This window comes from Giraffa tippelskirchi, chromosome 2, assembly GCF_054371585.1.
Source record: "Giraffa tippelskirchi isolate mGirTip1 chromosome 2, T2T-mGirTip1v1.2.pri, whole genome shotgun sequence".
NCBI classification, from domain to species: domain Eukaryota; kingdom Metazoa; phylum Chordata; class Mammalia; order Artiodactyla; family Giraffidae; genus Giraffa; species Giraffa tippelskirchi.
In genome coordinates this window covers 118,035,760-118,054,502 of record NC_137276.1, presented here as the reverse complement: position 1 = coordinate 118,054,502, position 18,743 = coordinate 118,035,760, and the positions used below count along the sequence as shown (strand labels likewise).

At 44.2% G+C, this 18,743-nt stretch overlaps 1 protein-coding gene and 1 non-coding gene across 5 annotated transcripts in view; both read right to left on the bottom strand.

Moving 5' to 3' along the window:
- NTPCR (nucleoside-triphosphatase, cancer-related) overlaps positions 1-18,743 on the bottom strand; it is a 36,851-nt gene that overhangs the window by 3,053 nt on the left and 15,055 nt on the right. For 2 of the 4 annotated variants that reach the window (XM_081570383.1, XM_081570382.1), the window contains exon 4: positions 7,374-7,583. The exons of the other annotated variants lie outside the window; for them this stretch is intronic. In XM_081570383.1, coding sequence (XP_081426509.1) covers positions 7,374-7,583 — 210 coding nt within the window. The remainder of the gene's footprint in view (positions 1-7,373; positions 7,584-18,743) is intronic. 4 annotated transcript variants of the gene reach the window in all.
- Positions 4,169-4,240, bottom strand: TRNAC-GCA (transfer RNA cysteine (anticodon GCA)). The gene has a single exon. It is a non-coding gene; the product is annotated as a tRNA-Cys (tRNA).

Sequence of the window (18,743 nt, the reverse complement as noted above, 5' to 3'; positions counted from 1 at the left end):
GCCCATAGAGTGAGCCTTAACAGATGTGAGGTTCAGAGATGATAAAAGCCCTAGAGCACTGCCAAGCCACCCTGCCGGTGCCAATTTCACCCAGGTGTCCTGCCAGAGCCCAGCCACCCTCCTAAGGGGCTGCTGGGGCTGCAGCAGGGACAGGGGCCCCCCACCAGCCCCAAAATATGCAGAGAACCTCCCCAAGCCTTGGTTAGGGAGAAAAAGAATCACAATCAAAACTGGAAAAGACACATTTTGGGAATGACTTCGCATTTAAAAGTGATGAACAGGATGCAAAGAGTATATGAATATTTTGCCACCCCCTTTGATTTTCCTAAGATGATTTCTGAAAATTATGCAGTTGGATGTCTATGTGAAACCGTTTTGTGTTCAGTTATCGTGCTCCTTGCCCACTGAAGACAAGTTCGTAAATCCAAGAACAGGGAACAAGCACGGTTTCATCCGTCAGCGCAGGTGCCCCTCCCTTTCAGGAGAATTCTAGTCTTTCCAGAGAGTTTAACTAGAGGAAGGCACTGGGGCCTGGGAGGGGAAAGGATGTGAGGACGACTCAGGAAGGACCCCAGCATCCTCACCCTCCGCCTCCCACCATGCCCTCCCAGGGCTGCAGGAGCGGCTCGGCCTCAGGTCCTGTGAAGACAAGACCCTGAGTTCCAGGGCTGGACTGCATTCATCCTGGGTCTGATACAGAAAATATTTACTATATTCTAAGCTGAGGAGGGTCTCTGAAATAGAGCTGAGCAATTAAATACAGATTATGAAGACTCTGACCGAGGAAGCATCCAAAGAGCTCTGAGACTCCTGGGGCCAGGGAAAGGCCTCAGAGCTAACTGTCAACGACTCAGGGCCATAACATCAGGAAGGTGCGAACATTTGGACAGAAGAACACGTGGGCAAAACACATCTCTTTATGCATATACCATGTGCAAGAGAGCAAAACAAAACCACATACATTTCCTAGAAACCGTGTGGGAAGCACCCTGACAGGTTTTAAATAAGCAGGAGAATAAAAAAGGAAATTAATTTAACAATGCTCATTATTATAAGTTAATACATATCAAAAGTATTACTAGTCTGTTTCATATTTTGTCTTCATTTTATTGAACCTAAAAATAGGATGATTCATGAATTCAAACCCTCTATTTTTCCTTGAAGTTTAAAGGTTCTAAACCAAGAATTACTTTGCAAATGGGGTTTTGGGGAACCCAGTGCCCACAGCAGAGAAGGGACTCCATTCCACATCCCAGGGCAACACCATGTCTCCCTAGAGGAGGAAGGGGGAGGGATGGTTCTTTGTTCAGCCTTCCTGCCTATGGATTTCTGTGTGAGTATACAACATATACAACATAGCTTTTGTGTTTGTGTGCTCAGCTGCATACAACTCTGGGACCCCATGACAGGCCATGGGGTCACAAAAGTCATTCACAACTTATCAACTAAACACCAAACAACAACAACAACAACAAAAAACACGTAGACATCATACAACATAGCTTTACTGAGATACAATTCATAGTCCATAAAATTCAACCTCTTAAAGATAGAACTTGGTGGCTTTTAGTACAATCACGGTTGTGATGTGTTAAGAGTATTTCTATCACCCGCCCTCTCCCTCTCCGCAAATAAGCCCACTATTGATCACTACACTCACACCTACCCCCAGGCTCCAGCAACCACTAATCCAAGGTCTATGTCGACAGATTTGCCTATTCTGGACGTTTCATGTAGATGGAATCATACAGTCTGGAATCCACTGTGACAGAGTTCCTTCACTTGGCGTCACGTGATGTTAATTCCTCCAGGTTGAGTACGTGTCACCACGTCATTCCCTCTTCTTGTGGGAGAAGAAGGTGTACATCATTTGTGTACACCAACCACATATTTGTCTGTTCATTACCTGATGGACATTTGGGTTTGTCTCACTTTTTGGCTAATATGTACAGTGCTGCTATGAACATGGTGTGTACAAGTTTTTGTGTGAACATGTTTCTAATTCTTCGGGCTACACGCCTAGAAGTGGGATTGCTGGGTTATAGGCTAATGCCATATCTAGCTTTTTGAGGAACTGCTGCATTTTTCCAGTCTCAGCAGCAGGGTATGAAGGCACCAATCTCCCCACATCCTTACCAACACTTTTTATTTTCCATTTCTTTCCTTTAACTTCATTATAGCCATCCCAGTAATGTGAAGCACTATCTCACTGTGGTTCTGGTTTGCACTGCCCTAAAAACTAACAATGTTAAACATACGTTCATGTGCTTTTTGACTATTTTTCTATCTTTGGAGAAATGTCTTTTGTTTCTTTGCTCCTTTTTTAACTGGTTTATTTTATTTATTTGTTTTTTAATTATTGAATTGTAATAAGAGTTCTTTATGTATTCTGGGATACATGAAGTTCCTTATCAGATATATGATTTTTAAATATTTTTCCCATCCTGTGGGTGGCCATTTTACTTTTTTGACAGTGTCCTTTGAAGCACAAAATTTTTAAATTTTGATGAAGTCTTTTTTCCTTGTCACTTGTGTTTTTGGTGTTGTATCAAATAAGACTCTGCCTAACCCAAGTTTACAGAAGTTTACTCCTACATGTTCTTCTAGGAGTTATTTAGTTTCATTCTTACATGCAGATCTATGAGTTTGGGTTAATTTTTGTGTCTGATGTGAGGTAAGAGTTCAACTTCATTCTTTTGGATGTGGATGTCCAATTTTCCAGCACCATTTGCTAAAAAACTATTCTTTGTTAACTTGTCCTGGCATTCTTGTTGAAAATCAGTTGATTGCAGACGTAAAGGTTTATTTTTGGACTTTCGATTCAATCCCAATGATCTATGTGTCTGTCCCTGTGTCAGGACCACACTGTCTTGATTACTGAAGCTTTGCAGTAAGTTTTGAAATCAGGAAATATGAGTCTTCCAACATCATTTTACCTTTTCACGGTTGTTTTAACTGGGTCCTTTGAATTTCCATATGAATTTTAGGATTAGCTTGTTAATTTCTATTTAAAAAAAAAAGCCCCACCTACTGACTTCTTACATAGCGGTTGGCAGGTGTACTTTCACTTCTGTACTTACAGGAGTCTGTGACACAGAAACAGCATCAAATTCCTGGTGAGATTAAAATGGCTTATCCTTTGCTTGGTTAAAATACTCATGGCCAGGAAGAGTAAGAGGAGGTCTAGAAATTTCCAAATTGAAGGGAAGCTGGGAGCTAGTCCCCATTTTGTGATCCTGCAATCCACTGGCAAAAACTAAAAGAAGAAAAACGGATTCATGGAAGACAAGTTTAAATGGCTCTGAATTCAGAATAGTAGAACAGATTTTAGTTACAGCAATATTTTTATAAAGTAGAAAAACCAAATAATCTCTAGGAATCCTAGATTTATAACGTCACCTGAACCATCCCTACCCTCAAAGTTAACACACAGCAGGGCTACACTGATGCTCAGGCTTTGGGGTCGAAAGACTGAGGTCTGAATCCTGGCTGTGCCCCCACTAACCGAACGTCCTTGGATAAGGCATGCCAGCTCTCCCTGATGAGGAGGCTGCTATCACGTCTCCACACACTGATGGGCCTCAGCTCTGCCTTTAGGTGTCCCAGGACTGGGGGCTACCAGCCCAGGCCTCTCAACCCCCAATCCTCAGACTCCAGGCATCTCCCCTGTCCCCTCAGCAGGCAGCATTCTCCAGCATCTCCAACAAGGAGACATTTCACAGAAAATCAAAAGCAATATGCTTTGGAAATGCCACCAATGTGACCAAACTCGTACTTTTTGTTAGAAGTGACCAGCAAAGATAAAAGTATTTCTTAATGTTGTTGATCAGAGAAGGGTGGAAGCAGTAAACAGTTGCTGGTCGTAATCTGGGCCCGTGAAGGTCTTCATCTCTTATCCCCACAGCAGTGACATCACCATTGAATGTTTTCTGATATTTGGTCTCAAATAACCTCATGAAGTGATGCTAAAGTTGCTCAGTCGTGTCCAACTCTTTGTGATCCCAGGAACTATACAGTCCATGGAATTCTCTAGGCCAGAATACTGGAGTGGGTAGACTTTTCCTTCTGCAGGGGATCTTCCCAACCCAGGGATCAAACCCAGGTCTCCCACATTGCAAGTGGATTCTTTACCAGCTGAGCCACAGGAAAGCCCAAATTTAGACCTCAGAGGGGGCACCCGGATTTGAACTGGGAACCTCTTGATCTGCAATCAAATGCTCTACCACTGAGCTATACTCCCAACAGGTATGTATTTAAAACATGTTTCAGTAGCTACACACTTAGCAGTAAGCTCTAGAATAAACAAGGAAAACATTTCCAAACTTCTGAGAGGGAAACAGAATTTTCAGGAAGGGAACCCTCAGTTATGCCTGAACTTGCATAAGGATGGAAGTTTCTATACCACCAAGTCTCACAGTTCCCTATGGCTCTGGCTTTTAACTTTTTTAGTCTGCTCTTTCTTGGGCAATCTCTACTGTTCCACCACTCGCATTCACTGATTCTGTCCTCTGTCAACTCCATTCAGCTGGCTGGGTCCACCCATGGACTTTCTCATTCAGTTATTGCATTTACATCCTAAAATTTTCATTTGAGTCTTCCTTAGAGCTTCCATATCTTTGCTGAAACTTTTGATGTTTTGGCTTGAGGCTTTCTATTTTTTATTTGTTTTGAGTGGGTCTGTAATTGATCACTGACACATTTTTATGATGGTTGTTTGAAAAATCTCTACCCTATAATCCCAACATCTATGTCATCCTTCTGTTGGCATGTTGGCTATTTTTCTTTCTCGCTCAGGTTGATTTTCCTGGTTCTTGGCATTACAAGTGATTTCCATCTGTGTCTCCTGTGCTGTTCCTGGGGTCCTGAGGTCCCTAGTCTGTGTGCCTTCTCCCATCCACCATTCAGGTCTTCTTAGGTCTGTTTTATGTACAATATCCAAGGCTGTACTTAGGAGGAGGAACACTTTCTCTCAAACTGGAAACGTCTTCAGCTGTATTTCTGGTAAGTAAGGCTCTGTTTACCTAACTCTATGACGAACAGTCTAGATACTGTGAACAGCTCTGAGTTACTGTGACTACTTCCCCAAAATCATGACTTCAGTCCCATCTCCACATCATCTATCAGCACAGGGAAGCTGCCCTCCACATTATACATAAATTATTTCCTTATTTGGAATATTCTCCCTTCCTGTCCTCTCTTTCCTCTTCAAAAATCCACCCAAGAACCCCTTCCTTCCGAAAACCTCTTTCCACTCCTTCTGTTCACACTGATCTCTCTTCTCATCTCCAGATTTTGACTGTCCCATGGTCTGTTTTTCTGGAGAGACGGGTACACTCCTCACATGTGCTTGTACCATGGACTAAGTGTTTGATGCAAAGGATGCTCTCAAAAATAAATTCAAGTAACTTTGCTGCTTATTAGAAACAGAAAGGACCAAAAAAATATCTAATCCAACTCCTAAATCTGCAGATAAGTGAGCTTCTTCGTTTATAAAATATGCACAGAAAGTTCACAGGAGCCCCAAAGGAATGCAGGAAAGACAAGAATAACGGGGGTCTCTTGCATAATTAACCAAAAGCTAATCGCTTTATTTATACATCATTAAGATCAATGATTACCTTGCCTAGAGAATAATTTCCTAGCTTAGAGAGGAGAAGCTGTGGTATTGTCTTAAGATATAGCATTGTTTCTGATTTAACAGTCAACCCCCAAGCCCACTGCAGGGCTATTAGAGTAGTTTGCAGAGACACCTAACCCCTGGAGCTTAGTTAGCATCAGCGGCTCTGCAGGCCTCCAGCTTGGGAGCTATCTGACCTGACGACTAATTGTTTTTCATGATCTTTTATTATTCACTGATTCTGTTTCCACAGAAACTCTGTGACCACAACCAAAAACTCTTAATATGGAGGCCACGCAATGTAAGAGATAGAGAAGGTAACCTAAAACTCTAAAGACCTGGTCACGCCCTTTGAGGAGGTGACTCTGTGTGGCTCCCAGGCCTCCCCTGATCACTACCACCTGCCCCCAAAGACCACAGTGCCTGGGTTCACCTTCTTTGCATTTAGCCATAACTGAAACCACGTAATTGCCCGCTCACATTTCTGTTATCCAGCCCCTCCATTAGAATTTCAGCTCCACGAGGATAAGACTTGTGTCTCGTTCATCACCAAGACCTAGCGCGAGGCCAAGCACACAGGAGATGCTCAATCCATGCACAGAGATGCTCAATCTCTCACTTACCAAGTAAGTGAGAGAATAAATGAATGAAGCAACTTACAGACACATTACTCCAGCCCTGGCTGCTCTAACCTTAATGGCTGCCAACTGCCCAGAAGTACCCTGGACGCTATGGTGATAACACGTGAATGTGCCCTCCCACCGAGGGCAGCTGACCCTGGTGACAAGTAACCAGTGATGTGAGGTGCTCACGGTTACTCTGCAGCTGGAGCAGAGGAGGGGCCGCCTGCCCCACTAGTTCACTTGGTGGGGGGAGGGTGTGAGCACAGTGATATCTCACTGATGCAGACACTAAGGTGCCACGGGGAGGACAGTTTCCAAGAAGAAGGACGCAGAGGGATGATGGGAGAAAAGCAGGTATGTAGGCAAAACCCAGCAGCACCATCAGTGCTGAAAACTGGCTCAGCCACTGCCCCTGACCTACCTGCCCTTCAACAGCTCCACCCCACGACTCCTCCCACTGCAGGGGCCTGAGAGCCCTGGGAGCTGGTGAAGACAGGTTCCTGGGCCTGCCCAGAGCCAGCATCACACTTCCAGGCAGAGCGTCTTACCTGCTGGGTACCTGACAAGTGGCCAGTGTGACTGAGGAAAAGATTTTTCTAACTTAATTTAGTTTCATTTAATTCAAATGTGAACAATCACGCGTGGCTAACGGCTACGGCCCTGCCTGGCACAGGCAGCACATTTTCACCCTGGCAGAAATTTCTCTGGATGGTGCTGCTCCTCAGCATCTGGAATCTGTGCCTCAACCTGTAGCCACAGGTCCTTCCCCTCACAAGCAGAAGGGGGTCAGTTTCAAAGGGAAACCTTTAAAATAAAACAGCATTGCTTGCCTCTGTGACCTCATCCCCCAGGAAGAGATGCATTCAGCCCAGTGCACTGCAGCTGGTGGCGCGGATGCCGGCGAGGCCCCGGGGCTTGGCGGGGGCGGGGGGAGGGCAGCAGGAGGAGCCGGACCCTCTGGCGGTCTCCAGAGGCAAGACTGCTTTGTCACCAAGCAGAGGTGTAATTTCAGCTCTAGGAACTCACAGAAAGTGAGACTCGCCTAAGAGGAAAAAGCCTAAGAGGAAAAGCTATGGTGACTTGAAGCCACACGCTGTTTCAGGGCACCTGCTCCACGCCCGTGGGGTACTCACACTGAACACCGTCACATCCTTTCGGGTTCTGATCTCTTCCACGAGGGCCAGTGGTTTTCCTTTGGGTACGGGGATGGTGCCGAGGACCACAGTCTCCGGTGTGGACAGTGCCTGGCGGACGGCCTGGATGAACGGCTGACTGAAGAGCTCCATCCTCCCCACCTCATCGATGACACAAACGCTCTGTCCCGGGCGACCACTGGCAGCTGCCTGGGGGCGACAGAGACACTGATTGGGACACGGAGTCATACCAGGCGAAGGGCCCAGGATCCCCCTCCCTCATCGCTGCCACACCAAAGGGCCCGGGGTCCCTCTCCCCAGTCACTCACTGCCAGTCAGAGCAGGGGAGGCAGCCCCGCTTCAGGAGGCAGGAGGCGGTCTTTCCAGCTACCCAGAACAACCAACCAGCAGAGGAACTCAGAGGAGCGCTCCCTTGGGGACCCCAACGCCCAGAAGACTCAGTTCCCTGTGCTCCCCATTTTCCTGGCAATTTTCCCTCTTCTAGAACGGTCCCAAAAACAACCAAGTTTTATATTTATATCCACCCAGGAAACAAGCAGGATCCAAATGCCTCAGGTGTGAAAGAAATGAGACAGCAAGCCTGGGAGCCCTTATTAATAACACTGGCCTCTGTTTTTTGGATTTTGAGTTATACAAGTCCCTGTCTGTTGGGAGGATGTAACCGTTACAGGCAGATGCCTGTGTACTTCATAACCTGAGCTAAGAGGGTCAGTGGAAAGAAGTGAAAATTAAAAGAGAAGGAGTCCTGGTTTCAGAGGGAATAAAGTGAGTAGGCTGTGCCCTTGAATATCAGATTCCCCTTCTAATGACTTTACATCAATGCATTCCCACTACGTCACATACTTGAAGACCTCTCTAGGACCAGGTGTGCAGCCAGCCTCCAAGAGCCCTCAAGATTCCCAGCTTCTAGGATTCGCACCCTCTAGAGGCCCCAGCCCCACAGTACAATGCTGCCCTGCACTATATGGCAAAGAATGACCGAAGGGATGATACGCTGTTTCTGAGATTAGGAAAAAAGATCACTGCTTCTGTCCTGGGCCCAACCTCCATCCACCCATCCATCCACCCATCCATCTACCCATCCACCCATCCATCCATCCATCCATCCTGGATCACCTGCTCTCAGGGAAGATGCCTGCCATGCTGTGAGGACACACGGGCAGCTGATGGTAAGGTCCAACTGATAAGGAACTGAAGCCACATGTCAACAGCCAGGGAGGATCTGAGACCTCCCTGCAACCATCACTGTGAACTTGGAAGCCTCAGGGTACTCTGACCTCATAAGAGACCCTGAGCCTGAATCACCCAGCAAAGCCATTTCTGGATTCTCGACTCAGGGAAACTGTGTGAGATAATAAATGTTTGTTGTTTCATACTGCTAGATCTTGGGGTAATTTGTTACACAGCAACAGCTAACCAATACACATGTCCTCTCTAGAAAGCCCTCCCAGAGAAAGCTGGTAGGACTTTGAATACCACAGCAGGGACACAATGGAACATACAATAAACACTTTGATGAGTGCTGAGTAACAAATATATTTCCATGTCTTTGTATAAATGGTTATTTTGAAAATGGTATGTAAAGCTGATTTACGAAGTATGTTTCACTATAAGTTCTCAGACTCCTTAAATACTGACACCAACACATTCTCAGAATGAATGGCTGAGTTAAGCTAGATTTTGCTTAAATTCTAAATACGAGTACCAAAGCTCTTCCAATGTGGCTGCAGGTGGGGTGTCTGGGGTGACCAGTGACAGACAGGGATGGGAGCAGATCCTGGAGCCTTGTATGGTGCGCAGAGGGTGGGATGCTGTCTAACGGCTGAGAGTCTAAGTCTGGGAGGAGCACACGTTGTGCCCAAAAGGCTGCTCGCTTGTGGGGCCAGGAAGACAGGGGAGACTTCTTTGGGAACAGACATATGAGCCTGGAGGGAAGCCTCAGGGCACTGGTTTTCAAAATTTTCTATAAGCGGTCCTCTTTTAATTTTCCTGCTTGCTATCAAGTACATATATTTTTCTACTCCTTTTACTGACAGAAAGACCAGGAAAGGGTCCACTGTAATCACCCAAGAGAGGTTCTAAATCTCACTCGAACTTGTGTCTCTAATGCACTTCGTGTTTACCTCTCAGCTGAGTTTACCTGCATGCGTTTATATACACACGGCTACCCTGTCTCCCTCCCAGGAGTGGAGACGAAGTGTTACTCATCTTTTTCTTCTCCGTGGAGGTGAACGGTGCACGGCTGGGCTGACGCAGCCGATGCTGCCCTGCACTGGCGGGCAACACAGGGAGGGAAGGTGCGGGGTAGGTCACTATGTCAACAGTTTCATCAGAAATGAATGGCTGACTGGGGAGAAAAAAAAACAGCTATTGGCCACCTATTTGCCAGCATAAAAATAGACACGCTCACCACAGTGAGCCATCCCAACTGACCTGCCTCTGATTAAGCAGTGTCTGGGGCTTCCTGCTGCCCCCAAAGACTGGGACCACCTGTAGACACTGTCCTTCTGGAGCCTGCTGTCAAAACCTCAGACAGAACTCAAGTCCAGCACATCAGAACCCCGGGTTTGAAAGCATTCAGATCCGACAAAGAAACAACATGAAAGAATGTGTCAGCTCCCCTGTCTGTGTGTTTAGTGGGTGCATGTACATAAGGGGGTCAAATGTCTATGGCCGTGTACGTGAATACATGCGAACAGGTCCAACACAAGGCACGTGGCTCCCAGCCACCCTACAACGTTCACCCGTGAGCACTCACCCACCTCACTGAACTGCTGCACAAAGATAGCTGGACACACATGCAGACATTGTTTTCCACCAACTGAAAATGCCTCATTTAAAAATCCTAGCTTAGATAAAATCTCCATTCTGTCCAGAATTAGGGACTTCCTTTATACAGAAACTACAGAAATCTCAAAAAGTCTGGGATTTTTAATGAAAAGTTGGGTGATTCCTGCTCAGTTGAGAGACAGGTACCAGAAGCTAAGCTACTCAGAAGCCTATAGTCAGTCTGTTTTTCTAAATAACAATGAACACATATTCACCAGCTTAATAAAAGAACTACTGTTACGTTCAGAATTGGTTTTTTTTTCTGTATAAATTCCATTTTCAAAGGAAACAAAAAATAAGCCCGTGAGCATTCACCCCCTTCCCATCATTCTAAATGACTGTCTGAGCTGATGAAGACAGAGCGAGTATAACACTAGGGCCCTGGTTTGAAAGCCACCAGGAGCCTGGCCTGGCTTCTTGTCTCTGGCTGTGGGCTCCAGACACAGGTATGGGGAGACGATCCTGCAGAGGACTCTGGGTGGCTCTAGGCCATGTGGTTAAAAGCACTGTGCACGCCATCCAGGGAGCAGCCGTTCTCCCGGCACCCCTTCCCCCACCCCAGAACTCAGGATCACTGCGGTCCTTTATGCCACTTCCCACGCTCCTCTCCACAGCTTACATTTCTGCTGATTGTACATTCTCACTGCCACAAAAGAGCAGGAAAACCTTCTCTGTGCAAAGCATGTTTTAGTCCCTCTGTTGGTTCTGAGGGATAAGCTATTTCCTTGGGAGAGAGTTCTAAAATTGACCAGCCAGGGGCAAAAGAAGTTATGAATAATTTTCTAGCTTTGGTTACACTCAGCTAGTTTGCTTTCCAGAAAGATTAAATCAATTTAGGGCAACAATGAAGTAGCTTTATAACAGCTTTGCCAGAGAGCTGAAAATAGTGTGATTCTTTCGGTCCTTTGTTTAATCCTAGGCGTCCTTTTTAAGGATACAAGGAAAATGTAAACATAAAATAAGCAATTTCATTCAACCAAATTACTGAACCAAGAAAAAGCTAATTAAAGTTGCCTCTGCCTTATTTTGGATCATTTAAATAATACCTATTTCTGGTGGTATTAGGTTGCCATTTATTTTTTTTTAACATCAGACGCCTGTCTGGGACAGCAAGTCTCAAAAGTGATGGCAGGCAAGCAGGGGGCCATGGCCAGAACACAGGCAGCTCAAATGAGCCCTGTTCCTTAAGAGCCACAAGTCCTGGGGAAGCTGGAGAGGCAAATGGCGAAAACATAGCCACAGCCAAGCAAGCCCGATGCCTTCACCGTCTTATTAAATGAAAGGCAGAACTCCAATCAGACTTTTATGTGTGTTTATTCCAAGCTTTAAAGTTTCAGCATCTCTCAGCAGTCTGGTGGCATGTCGACTGCGTGTCCCCAGGGAGTAAAATCCCAGGCTGGCAGCCAGGATGTCTAGATGACCTGACACACCCCTCAGCACGGCCCGCACACTAGGCAAGAGCCGCCCCCAACCACACATGCTGCGGAGGAGGCTGGTAGTTCCTCCCGGATGTCCGCGCGGGCCTCCCCAGGCCCTCCCACACCAGCATCTGGCCCCAGAGTGCCATGACACACCTTGGCATCTGCCAAGCTGTAAGAACCATCCTGGGGCTGAAACAGTGTCTGCTGGCTGACAGTCGGCCCTGGCGGAATAAGAACCCAGTCGTCCTCTGATCCCAGCGCCTTGGGACCAGACTAGACGTCTAGGCTTGTGGGTCCCAGGACGGATTTACTGCCAGCTCTGGCCCCTGGCTCCCAGCAAACACAGATCAGACTATTGATGTGACATCTTCCCAAGGGACCACGCCCATCCCCTCACGGGACTTCTCAGGAAAAATAATAACCATCCCTACGCTCTGCACCATCTAGTGGCCAGGGACTAACACACCTTACAAGCAGATTGCCTTCCCTCCTAATAACTTCAGGTAGCAGGTATCAACACCTCTGTTTTATAATTAAGGAGAAAGCCAGGGACTAAGTGACTTACCCAGTCCCAAGGGACGGGGCTGAGAGGCTGACCCAGTGTCACCCTGCAGGCAATTCCACCTGCATAGTTTTAACATGAAATAAGAACAAACTGTGCATGAGAAAGTCACCTCACCATGAAGAAAAGGAAGAGTGTTTTAGTTTCTAGGGTCCCTACAGAGGAATAACCACACAAACGCCTATTTTTTTTTCTGGATTAATCATACTATTTTCAATATAATATATTGAACAGTAGTACCAACCTCACTGTATCACGTATGGAGAATGGTCCACTTTAGTTGGCAGATGTGCTCTGCAAGTGAAGGGGCTTCTCACCTCTGCACACAGCAGAGAAGATACACCCAGGTAGCCCAATATGCACAGGCTTACCTTGGCGAGATGCAGAGTTCACTTATAGACCCCCTCAAATAAAGCGAGTATCATATTAAAGTGAGTCACATGAATTTTTTGACTTCTTGGTGCATCTAAAAGTTATATTCGTGCTATACAGTTGTCCATTAAGTGTGCAAATGCATGTCTAAACAAACAATATACTTTAATTAAAAAACACTTTATTACTAAAAAATGCTAACCATCATCTAAACTTGCAACAAGCCATTATCTTTTTGCTGGTGGATAATCTTGCCTCAGCGTTCATGGCTGCTAACTGATCTCAACGGTGGTTCCTGAAGGTTGAAGTAGCTGTGGAAATTTCTTAAGACAACAATGAAGTTTGTCACACTGACCAAGTCCTCCTTTCATGAATGATTTCTCTGTAGTGTACAGTGCTGTTTGAGAGTATTTTACCCACAGAACTTTCAAAACTGGAGTCAATCCCCTTAAACCCTGCTGCTGCTTTATAAACTATGTTTATGTTACATTCTAAATCTTTGTTTTCATGTCAACAATCTTCATAGCATCTTCACCAGGAGTAGATTCCGATGTCAAGAAACTACTTTCTTAGATTTTCCTGGTGGCCCAGTGGATAAGAATCCACCTGCCAATGCAGGGGACACGGGTTCAATCCCTGGTCCAGGAAGATTCTACATGCTGAGGGGCAACTAAGCCCACATACCACAACTGCTGAGCTCGCATTCCACAAGAGAAGCCACTGCAATGAGAAGCCATGTACAACAACTAGAGAGTATCCCCTACTCTCCGCAACTAGAGAAAGCCTGCACATAGCAACGAAGACTCAGCACAGCCAAAAATAAATTAAAAAGTGAACATGTTTAAAGAAATAAATGAATTTTTAAAAAGAAACTACTTTCTTCACTCATCCAGAAGTAGTAACTCCTCATCTCTTACAGTTTTATCCTAGATTGCAACAATTCAGTCACCATCTTCAAGGCTCCACTTCTAAGTCTAGTTCTCTTGCTATTTTCACCTCACCTGCAGTTACTTCTTCTACTAATGTCTTGAACTCTTCAAAGTCATTTATGAGAGCTGGAATCAACTTTTTTCAAATTCCTGCTGCTACTGTGACCTCCTCCCATGAATGTTCTTGATGGCATCTAGAATGGTGAATCGTTTCTCGAAGGTTTTCAATTGACTTTGCCCAAATCCATCAAAGGAATCACTATCCATGGCAGCTATAGCCTCACAAAATATATTACTTAAATAATAAGACTTGAAAATCAATATTACTCCTTGATCCATGGGCTGTAGAATGGATATCAGCAGGCATGAAAATAGTATGAATCTCCTGCATCTCCATCAGAGCTCTAGGGTGACCAGGTGCATTCTCAATAAGCAGTCATATTTTGAAAGGAATCTTTTTTTCTGAGTCTCAGCATATACTCATTAACTATGTTGTAAACAGATGTGCTGTCATCCAGGCTTTGTTATTCATGTATAGAGCCAAAAAGGAGTAAAGTTAGCATAACTTTGAAAGGTTCTAGGATTTCCAGAATGGTAAAGGAGCACTGGCTTTGACTTCAAGTCACTAGCTGTAGTGACCCCTAACAAGAGTCAGTTTGTCCTGTGAAGTTTTGAAGGCAGGCACCGACCTCTCCTCTCCAGCTACGAAAGTCCTAGATGCCACCTTATTCCAGTATAAGGCCGTTTCTTCTACACTGAAGATCTGTTGTTTAGTGCAGCCACCTTCATTAATTGTCTGAGCGAGATCTTCTGGATAACTTGTTGCAGCTTCTACATCAGCACTAGCTGCTTCATCTTGCATGTTTATGTTGTAAGATGGCTTCTCTTCCTAAACCTCATGAGCCAACCTCTGCCAGCTTGAAGCTTTTCTTCTGTAGATTCCTCACCTCTTCCAGCCCGCCTTCATAGAATGGAAGCGAGTCTGGCCCTTCCTCTGGATGAGGCTTTGGTTTAGAGGAACGTTGTGGCTGGTTTTATCTTCTATCCAGAATGCTACAACTTTTGCCATTTCAACAATAAGGCTGCTTTGCTTTCTCATCATTTATGTGATCACTGGAAAAGCACTTTTAATTTCCTTTAAGAACTTTCCCTTTACATTCAGTTTGGCTAACTGGCATAGGAGGCCTAGCTTTCTGCGGTCTTGGCTTTCAACACACCCTCCTCACTAAGCTTAGTCACTCCTAGCTTTTGATTTAAAATGAGAGACATGCAACTCTTCCTTTCACTTGAACACTGAGAGACCACTGTAAGGTTACTACCTGACTTCAACGTTGCTGTGTCTCAGGGAATAGGGAGGCCCAACAAGGAGAGCGACACGGGGAGGGCTGGTCAGTGGAGCAGTCAGAACACACACAACATTTACTGAATAAGTTCACCGTCTTATGTTGCATGGTTTGTGGCACCCAAAATAATTACAGCAGCAACATCAGGATCCCTGATCACAGACCACCATAGCAAATATAATAATCATGAAAAAGTTTGCAATATTGTGAGAATTATCAACGTGTGATACAGAGACATGAAGTGAGCACATACTGCAGGGAAATGGCATCAATAGACTTGTTAGATGCAAGGTTGAGAGGAATCTTCAATTTGCAAAAAATGCAGTAGATGCAAAGTACAGTAAATTGAGGTGAGGTATGCCTGTATTAAGTTCTAAATGTTCCTTATCAGCTGACAGTGTTCACAATAACTTTTTTTTTTTAATTTCAATTGCTTACTAAAAAATTTTAATCACTATTTAAGCTTTTGGTAAAAGTTTGGTATTTTTGATGCCTGATAATCTTCTACCAGGGGCTTCCCATGTGGTGCTAGTGGTAAAGAATCTGCCTGCCAATGCAGGAGATGCAAGAGATACGAGTTCCATCCCCTGGATCGGGAAGATCCCTGGAGCAGGAAATGGCAAGCCACTCCAGTATCCATGCCTAGAAAATCTCATGGACAGAGTAGTCTGGCGGGGTATAGTCCATGGGGCTACAGAGAGTCAGACATGACTGAACACACAAATATAATGAACCCTCTATTAGAAACTGCCTGAAGGAGATAAAGTTGATTATTTTTGCTACAGAGAAATGGTGGTGACCTTTTTTCTAACTAATGAAACAGTAGTGACTATTTTTCTAACAAATGAGGTAAATGCATACAAACAGAGGAGGACAGCTTAGACAAGGAAAAATCAACTGGGTTTGTATAGTTCAGTTTCTGAATATACAGTAATTTTATGTTTGTTTCACCTTGCTAGAGAAAGTATTTCAATAGGCAGTAGCTAATTTGCTTTTAAAACCTCAAGTTATTATCTTGAGATAACCTAATCAAGTTTTTTAAAAATTACAAAAATTAACTGGGAGAAATTTTGATGAAGAGGCTGTGCAAGGTCACTAAGCAGCTCTCTACACATGGCTATTAATTTCAAAGGAAAAAACAGAGTAAACGTACAGGGGAGAAACTGGACAATACCTTGAGTGGGTGATCAAGTTAACATCACCAACCATCGCACGTCTTCAGATAAGACACTGAGAAAAATGTATCACCGTGTACTGAAGTGTTTCAGGTGAATCTAATTCATGAGGAAACGTCAGAAAACCCCAGAAGAGGAATCTTCTTTTAAAACAAAACTGTTTTCTTCAAAAATGTCAGTGTTGTAAAAGATAAAAAAAAAAAAAGATTGTGGAAATGTTCCAGATTAAAGGAGGTTATGAAGATATGACAATTAACGGTACTATCTAACCTTAGACTGAAGGAAAAGAAATGTTACAAAGAACCTTGTTAAGTCAACTGACAAAACCAGCATATGAATGATAGATTAGATCAAAGTATTTTCTCTTGCAAAACTGACTGAGGTTGGTAACTGTGTCAATTATGTAAGAGCGTATCCTTCTTCTTAGGAAAAATACTACAGGACTTAAGTACTCTGATGATTACAACATACTCTCAAATGGTTCCCACCCCTCAAATCTATACATTTATACACACACATGAGGAGAGGGAAAGGGTAAGGAGAACGTTAAAAATAGGTGACTCTAGAATAACAAGTCCACAGGGGGTCCTGTACTATCGTCATTCTTATAATTTTCTCTACGAGTAAAATTATATCCCAATCAAGTTTTAAAAAGTTAGAATCAATACACAAAAAGAAAACACTCATATGCACACTTTCTCAATATCAGATTAAAGAAAACCATCAACTCCTGGCATGTGAGCTCCCTTCTGATGGAGCACAGGGCTTTAGGCCAAAGAGCATAGGATGAGGATCAGAAGGAAGGACAGAGCAGGTGGGAAGAGGGAGAAAGGCCAGTTACATCCTTTGCCAGTCCCACTTGCGGAGCATGTGACTCTCCCATGCTTCTTGGGCGAGGACGCAGGCAGCGTCACAGGTAGATGACGCACCTCGGGCAGTGGCCTGCGGGGCTGTCACTCCACAGAACAGTACCGTGGCCAGCACTGAGAGGTGATGACCCCGCCCACCCGCCAGGTGGGGCCAGCAGATCACGGGAGGGGCTGCCACGACAAACCCTGCTGGGTGAACTGTGCAGCCAACCTCATACAAAACATTCGGTTCATCTTCTATTTTGATTCACCGCAGGAATGATTTACTGACAATTTTTAACTTTTCATGTTTGTACCAGATAGCTTTTAATTCCCCTTGCTGATTTTGTAATACATATGTGAGATCAGGAGATACAGAAATAGAAAGTTAAGGAGGAACCAAGACACAAATGCCAAGCTTGCTAATAGTGAAAGAAATGCTAAAGCAGTGTTGGGCTCTTGTGAGCCTTACAAGAATGGATATACTGACCAGAACTTAATTTTTCTAAATTTTTTCTAAAGCTCAGTGGCCAGAAATACTAAGCAGCATTTCCAGGTCAACTGATTTTTTAAAAAAAGAACCTTTCTGTAGAGAGTTGATCTCTCATCTTCAAACGAAGTTTCAAAGATCTGAAGCAGATTTTTATTTCAGAATCAAAAGCAGATCCTGCTCACAAATAGAAATATACATCGAAAGCCACATTTTGAACAAAACAGGAAAACATTCAAACCATGTGGATCTTCTGGTTGTAACTCATTATTCCTTGGAGAAGGCAATGGCAACCCACTCCAGTACTCTTGCCTGGAAAATTCCATGGACAGAGAAGCCTGGTAGGCTGCTGTCCATGGGGTCGCTAAGACTGAGCGATTTCACTTTCACTTTTACTTTCATGCATTGGAGAAGGAAATGGCAACCCACTCCAGTGTTCCTGCCTGGAGAATCCCAGGGACGGGGGAGCCTGGTGGGCTGCCGTCTATGGTGTCACACAGAGTCGGACTCGACTGAAGCAACTTAGCAGCAGCAGCAGCATTATTCTTTCCCTGGATCTTTACAAAAAATGAGATTGTTCAACCTATAAAATCAGGTTTTGAGTAGATGTCTCCTGTTCTTCAAAACCTTATAATCTACTACTGTCTTTTTGTGTGAGTAGGAGATACACCGGGTGCCAAGAAAATGTTAAATCCTATGTTGCATCAAATTCTAATAAAGCATTCAGGGTGGTTGTCAAGTAGACTATTACACAAAAGGCCACCATTATCCTAACAGCCTTGATCATTAGGAAACTGAAAATCAATCCTAATTACAGCAGCAGCAGAAAAGAAAAAAGATCTATGAAAAACCTCACAACATTAAAAAAAAAAAAAAACTAAAAAGAGAATGATACTCTGTTTTTGGCTGTGGAGAATGAAAACTGTCTGGAAGATTACGAAGTTCTGTATACCAAAGTAACTATAGTTTTGTACGGTTCAATCACTCCATATAAGACTTTGTAATGAAATTCAACGCACGCCAGTTCTGCTGCTTATAAGCTGTTTGTCACTGCGCAAACCTTCTATGCTATGCCTGTTTCCTCTTATCTGTAAAACAGAAAACAGTGACAGATTTGTTCAAAGGACGAAATGAGTTAGTGCCTGAAGCATAATCTGCACTTGGTCACTGTTCACCACCATTACTATTACCACCAATATCACCACAATTTGGAAGAATGAGCAAACAAGAATGGATAAGGCACTGTTGTAAAGAATAATAACACAAGCAGTTACCAGAGCACTCACACGAGCATCAGATCAATGGAAGACAACAGACAACCCCAAAGCATTATACACGCATGTATTTTTTAATAAAATAAATTCAGCATAATAAACTAAT